General features: G+C 47.3%; 1 protein-coding gene across 1 annotated transcript; it reads right to left on the bottom strand.

Moving 5' to 3' along the window:
- Positions 1-260: 260 nt before the first annotated feature.
- Positions 261-5,793, bottom strand: LOC137368783 (small proline-rich protein 3-like). Its single transcript, XM_068028986.1, has 2 exons — positions 5,535-5,793; positions 261-484 (listed from the first exon to the last, which is right to left on the bottom strand). Exons 1-2 carry the CDS (start codon positions 5,791-5,793, stop codon positions 261-263), a joined length of 483 nt encoding a protein of 160 aa, XP_067885087.1.
- Between the last annotated feature and the right edge of the window lie 1,552 nt (positions 5,794-7,345).

A 7,345-nucleotide genomic window follows, 5' to 3' on the forward strand; every position in this document is an offset into this window, starting at 1 on the left:
AATCCATGGCCCAGTATTATCAGGAATCCTGGGTCCAGAATTATCAGGAAACCTGGGTCCAGGATTATCAGGAATCCAGGGTCCAGAATTATCAGGAAACCAGAGCCCAGTGTTATCAGGAATCCCGGGCATAGTATTATCAGGAATCCCGGGCCCAGTATTATCAGGAATCCCGCGTCCAGTATTATCAGGAATCCCGGGTCCAGAATTATCAGGAAACCAGGGCCCAGTATTATGAGGAATCCAGTGTCCAGAATTATTCAGAAACCAGGGCCTAGTATTATCAGGAATACTGGGTCCAGAATGATCAGGAAACCAGAGCCCAGTATCATCAGGAATCCTGGGTCCAGAATTATCAGGAAACCAGGGCCCAGTATTATCAGGAATCCTGGGTCCATAATTATCAGAATACCAGGGCCGAGTATTATCAGGAATCCTGGGTCCCGAATTGTCAGGAAACCTGGGCCCAGGATTATCAGGAATCCTAGGTCCAACATTATCAGGAATCCATGCCCAGTATTATCAGGAATCCCGGGTCCAGGAGTATCAGGAAACCAGGGCCCAGGATTTTCTGGAAATTTGTGCCCAGTATTATCAGGAATCCCAGGCACAGTATTATCAGGAATCCACGGCCCAGGACTTTCAGGAAACTTGTGCACAGTATTATTAGGAATCCCAGCCCCAGTATTATCAGGAAACCACGGCCCAGAATTTTCAGGAAACCTGGGCCCAGTATTATCAGGAATTCCAGGCCAAGCATTATCAGGAATCCCGGGCCCAGTATTATCAGGAATCCCGGGTCCAGAATTATCAGGAAACCTGGGCCCAGGATTATCAGGAATCCTGGGTGCAGCATTATCAGGAAACCAGGGCCCAGGATTATCAGGAATACTGCGGCCAGAATTATCAGGAAACCAGGGCCCAGTATTATCAGGAATCCTGGGTCTAGAATTATTAGGAAACCGTGGCCCTGAATTTTCAGGAATCCAGGGTCCAGAATTATCAGGAAACCAGGGCCCAGAATTATCAGGAATCCTGGGTCCAGAATTATCAGGAAACCAGGGCCCAGTATTATCAGGAATACCAGGCATAGTATTATCAGGAATCCTGGGTCCCGAATTGTCAGGAAACCTGGGCCCAGGATTATCAGGAATCCTAGGTCCAACATTATCAGGAATCCATGGCACAGTATTATCAGGAATCCTGGGTCCAGAATTATCAGGAAACCAGGGCCCAGTATTAACAGGAATCCTGGGTCCAGAATTATCAGGAAAACTTGGCCCAGAATTATCAGGAATCCTGGGTCCAGAATTATCTGGAAACCAGGGCCCAGTATTATCAGGAATACTGGGTCCAGAATTATCAGGAAACCCGGGCCCAGTATTATCAGGAATCCTGGGTCCAGAATTATTAGCCAACCAGAGCCGAGTATTATCAGGTATCCTGGGCCCAGTATTATCAGGAATCCTGGATCCAGAATTATCAGAACCAGGGCCCAGTATTATCAGGAATCCTGGGTCCAGAATTATCAGGAATCCATGCCCAGTATTATCAGGAATCCCGGGTCCAGGATTATCAGGAATCCCGGGTCCAGGATTTTCTGGAAAATTGTGCCCAGTATTATCAGGAATCCCAGGCACAGTATTATCAGGAATCCACGGCCCAGGACTTTCAGGAAACTTGTGCCCAGTATTATCAGGAATCCCAGGACCAGTATTATCAGGAAACCACGGCCCAGAATTTTCAGGAAACCTGGGCCCAGTATTATCAGGAATTCCAGGCCAAGCATTATCAGGAATCCCGGGCCCAGTATTATCAGGAATCCTGGGTCCAGAATTATCAGGAAACCAGGGCCCAGTATTATCAGGAATCCCAGGCATAGTGTTATCAGGAATCCTGTGTCCAGAATTATCAGGAATCCCGGGCCCAGTATTATCAGGAATCCTGGGTCCAGAATTATCAGGAAACCAGGGCTCAGTATTATCTGGAATCCTGCGGCCAGAATTATCAGGAAACCAGGGCCCAGTATTATCAGGAATCCCAGGCATAGTATTATCAGGAATCCTGTGTCCAGAATTATCAGGAAACCTGGGCTCAGTATTATCAGGAATCCTGGGTCTAGAATTATCAGGAAACCAGGGCCCAGTATTATCAGGAATCCTGGGTCCATAATTATCAGGAAACCAGGGCTCAGTATTATCAGGTATCCTGCGGCCAGAATTATCAGGAAACCAGGGCCCAGTATTATCAGGAATCCTGGGTCTAGAATTATCAGGAAACCGTGGCCCTGAATTTTCAGGAATCCAGGGTCCAGAATTATCAGGAAACCAGGGCCCAGTATTATCAGGAATCCTGGGTCTAGAATTATCAGGAAACTATGGCCCAGAATTTTCAGGAATCCTGGGTCCAGAATTATCAGGAATCCCGGGTCCAGAATTATCAGGAAACCTGGGTCCAGAACTATCAGGAAACCAGGGCCCAGTATTATCAGGAATCCCTGGATCAAAATTATCAGGAAACTAGGGCCCAGTATTATCAGGAATCCTGGGTCCAGAATTATCAGGAAACCAGTGCCCAGTATTATCAGGAATCCTGGATCCAGAATTATCAGGAAAACAGGGCCCAGTATTATCAGGAATCCTGGGTCCAGAATTATCAGGAAACCAGGGCCCAGTATTATCAGAAATCCTGGGTCCAGAATTATCAGGAAACCTGGGCCCAGTATTATCAGCAATCCTGGGTCCAGAATTATCAGGAAACCAGGGCCCAGTATTATCAGGAATCCTGGGTCCAGAATTATCATGAATACCAGGTCCAGGATTATCAGGATATCTGGGCCCAGGATTATCAGGAATCCTGGGTCCAGAATTATCAGCAAACCAGGGCCCAGTATTATCAGGAAACCTGGGCCCAGGATTATTAGGAATCCTGGGTCCAGAATTATCAGGAAACCAGGGCCCAGTATTATCAGGAATCCCAGGACCAAAATTATCAGGAAACCAGGGCCCAGTATTATCAGGATTCCCGGGCCCACTATTATCAGGAATCCTGGGTCCAGAATTATCAGGAAACCAGGCCCCATTATTATATGGAATCCTAGGTCCAGAATTATCAGGAATCCCTGGCTCAGGATTATCAGGAAATTTGGGCCAAGGATTACCTGGAATCCCGGGTCCAGAATTATCAGGAAACCAGGGCCCAGTATTATCAGGAATCCCAGGCATAGTATTATCAGGAATCCTGTGTCCAGAATTATCAGGAAAACTGGGCTCAGTATTATCAGGAATCCTGGGTCTAGAATTATCAGGAAACCAGGGCCCAGTATTATCAGGAATCCTGGGTCCATAATTATCAGGAAACCAGGGCTCAGTATTATCAGGTATCCTGCGGCCAGAATTATCAGGAAACCAGGGCCCAGTATTATCAGGAATCCTGGGTCTAGAATTATCAGGAAACCGTGGCCCTGAATTTTCAGGAATCCAGGGTCCAGAATTATCAGGAAACCAGGGCCCAGTATTATCAGGAATCCTGGGTCTAGAATTATCAGGAAACTATGGCCCAGAATTTTCAGGAATCCTGGGTCCAGAATTATCAGGAATCCCGGGTCCAGAATTATCAGGAAACCTGGGTCCAGAACTATCAGGAAACCAGGGCCCAGTATTATCAGGAATCCCTGGACCAAAATTATCAGGAAACTAGGGCCCAGTATTATCAGGAATCCTGGGTCCAGAATTATCAGGAAACCAGTGCCCAGTATTATCAGGAATCCTGGATCCAGAATTATCAGGAAAACAGGGCCCAGTATTATCAGGAATCCTGGGTCCGGAATTATCAGGAAACCAGGGCCCAGTATTATCAGAAATCCTGGGTCCAGAATTATCAGGAAACCTGGGCCCAGTATTATCAGCAATCCTGGGTCCAGAATTATCAGGAAATCTGGGCCCAGGATTATCAGGAATCCTGGGTCCAGAATTATCAGCAAACCAGGGCCCAGTATTATCAGGAAACCTGGGCCCAGGATTATTAGGAATCCTGGGTCCAGAATTATCAGGAAACCAGGGCCCAGTATTATCAGGAATCCCAGGACCAAAATTATCAGGAAACCTGGGCCCAGTATTATCAGGATTCCCGGGCCCACTATTATCAGGAATCCTGGGTCCAGAATTATCAGGAAACCAGGCCCCATTATTATATGGAATCCTAGGTCCAGAATTATCAGGAATCCCTGGCTCAGGATTATCAGGAAATTTGGGCCAAGGATTACCAGGAATCCCGGGTCCAGAATTATCAGGAATCCCTGGCTCAGGATTATCAGGAAATTTGGGCCCAGAATTATCAGGAAACCAGGGCCCTGTATTATCAGGAATCCTGTATCCACAATTATCAGGAAAACTGGGCTCAGTATTATCAGGAATCCTGAGTCCAGAATTATCAGAAACCAGGTCCGAGTATTATCAGGAATCCTGGGTCCAGAATTATCAGAAACCAGGGCCCAGTATTATCAGGAATCCTGAGTCCAGAATTATCAGAAACCAGGTCCGAGTATTATCAGGAATCCTGGGTCCAGAATTATCAGAAACCAGGGCCCAGTATTATCAGGAATCCTGAGTCCAGAATTATCAGAAACCAGGTCCGAGTATTATCAGGAATCCTGGGTCCAGAATTATCAGAAACCAGGGCCCAGTATTATCAGGAATCCTGAGTCCAGAATTATCAGAAACCAGGTCCGAGTATTATCAGGAATCCTGGGTCCAGAATTATCAGAAACCAGGGCCCAGTATTATCAGGAATCCTGAGTCCAGAATTATCAGAAACCAGGTCCGAGTATTATCAGGAAACCCGGGTCCAGGATTATCAGGAATCACGGGCACAGTATTATCAGGAATCCCGGGCCCATTATTATCAGGAAACCCGAATCCAGGATTATCAGGAAACCCGGGTCCAGTATTATCAGGAAGCCAGTGCCCAGTATTATCAGGAAGCCAGGGCCCAGGATTTTCTGGAAATATGTGCCCAGTATTATCAGGAATCCCAGGCACAGTATTATCAGGAATCCTGGGTCCAGAATTATCATGAATCCTGGGTCCAGAATTATCAGAAACCAGGACCCAGTATTATCAGGAATCCTGGGTCCAGATTTATCAGGAACCCTGGGTCCAGAATTATCAGGAATCCTGGGCCCAGGATTATCAGGAAACCCGAATCCAGGATTATCAGGAAACCCGGGCCCAGTATTATCAGGAAGCCTGTGCCCAGTATTATAAGGAAGCCAGGGCGCAGGGTTTTCTGGAAATATGTGCCCAGTGATATCAGGAATCCCAGGCACAGTATTATCAGGAATCCACGGCCCAGGATTTTCAGGAAACCAGGGACCAGTATTATCAGGAATCCCAGCCCCAGTATTATCAGGAAACCACAGTCCAGAATGTTCAGGAAACCTGGGCCCAGTATTATCAGGAATTCCAGGCCAAGCATTATCAGGAATCCCGTGCCCAGAATTATCAGGAATCCCGGGTCCAGAATTATCAGGAAACCTGGGCCCAGGATTATCAGGAATCCTGGGTACAGCATTATCAGGAAACCAGGGCCCAGTATTATCATGAATCCTGCGGCCAGAAGTTTCAGGAAACCTGGGCCCAGTATTATCAGGAATTCCAGGCCAAGCATTATCAGGAATCCCGTGCCCAGAATTATCAGTAATCCTGGGTCCAGAATTATCAGGAATCCTGGGTCCAGAATTATCTGGAATCCTGGGTCCAGAATTATCAGGAAACCAGGGCCCAGGATTATCATGAATCCTGGGTCCAGTATTATCAGGAAACCTGGGTTCAGAATTACAGGTAACCAGGGCCCAATAATATCAGGAATCCTGGGTCCAGAATTATCAGGTATACTGGGCCCAGTATTATCACGAATCCCGGGCCCAGTATTATCAGGAATCCTGGCTCCAGAATAATCAGGAAACCTGTGCCCAGGATTATCAGGAATGCTGGGTCCAGCATGATCAGGAAACTAGGGCCCAGTATTATCAGGAATCCCGGTTCCAGTATTATCAGGAATCCTAGGTCCAGATTTGTCAGGAAACCAGGGCCGAGTATTGTCAGGAATCCTGGGTCCAGAATTGTCAGGAAACCTGGGCCCAGGATTATCAGGAATCCTGGGTCGAGCAATATCAGGAACCTGGGCCCAGTATTATCAGGAATACCAGGCATAGTATTATCAGGAATCCTGGGTCCCGAATTGTCAGGAAAGCTGGGCCCAGGATTATCAGGAATCCTAGGTCCAACATTATCAGGAATCCATGGCACAGTATTATCAGGAATCCTGGCTCCAGAATAATCAGGAAACCTGTGCCCAGGATTATCAGGAATGCTGGGTCCAGCATGATCAGGAAACTAGGGCCCAGTATTATCAGGAATCCCGGTTCCAGTATTATCAGGAATCCTGGGTCCAGATTTGTCAGGAAACCAGGGCCGAGTATTGTCAGGAATCCTGGGTCCAGAATTGTCAGGAAACCTGGGCCCAGGATTATCAGGAATCCTGGGTCGAGCATTATCAGGAAACCTGGGCCCAGTATTATCAGGAATCCTGGGTCCAGAATTATCCGGAAACCTGGGCCGAGTATTATCAGCAATCCTGCATCCAACATTTTCAGGAAACCAGGGCCCAGTATTATCAGGGATCCTGGGTCCAGAATTATCAGGAAACCTGGGCCCAGAATTATCAGGAATCCTGGGTTCAGAATTACAGGTAACCAAGGCCCAATAATATCAGGAATCCTGGGTCCAGAATTATCAGGTATACTGGGCCCAGTATTATCACGAATCCCAGGTCCAGTATTATCAGGAATCCAGGGTCCAGAATTATCAGGAAACCTGTGCCCAGGATTATCAGAAATGCTGGGTCCAGCATGATCAGGAATCTAGGGCCCAGTATTATCAGGAATCCCGGTTCCAGTATTATCAGGAATCCTGGGTCCAGATTTGTCAGGAAACCAGGGCCGAGTATTGTCAGGAATCCTGGGTCCAGAATTGTCAGGAAACCTGGGCCCAGGATTATCAGGAATCCTGGGTCCAGCATTATCAGGAAACCTGGGCCCAGTATTATCAGGAATCCTGGGTCCAGAATTATCAGGAAACCAGGGCCCAGTATTATCAGGAATCCTGGGTCCAGAATTATCAGGAAAACTTGGCCCAGTATTATCAGGAATCCTGGGTCCAGAATTGTCAGGAAACCTCTGCCCAGGTTTATCAGGATTCCTGGGTCCTGCATTATCAGGAATCCATGGCCCAGTATTATCAGGAATCCTGGGTCCAGAATTATCAGGAAACCAGGGCCCAGTATT

This window comes from Heterodontus francisci, chromosome 4 (genome assembly GCF_036365525.1).
Source record: "Heterodontus francisci isolate sHetFra1 chromosome 4, sHetFra1.hap1, whole genome shotgun sequence".
Lineage (NCBI taxonomy): Eukaryota > Metazoa > Chordata > Chondrichthyes > Heterodontiformes > Heterodontidae > Heterodontus > Heterodontus francisci.

Coding starts and splice junctions, on each gene's coding strand:
- LOC137368783 (XM_068028986.1), bottom strand. CDS start 5,793: ATGATAATCCTGGGCCCTGGTTTCCTGATAATTCTGGACCCAGGATTC. Junction 485..5,534: donor CCTGATAATCCTGGGCCCAG/GTTTCCTGATAA, acceptor TGTTGGACCTAG/GATTCCTGATAATCCTGGGC.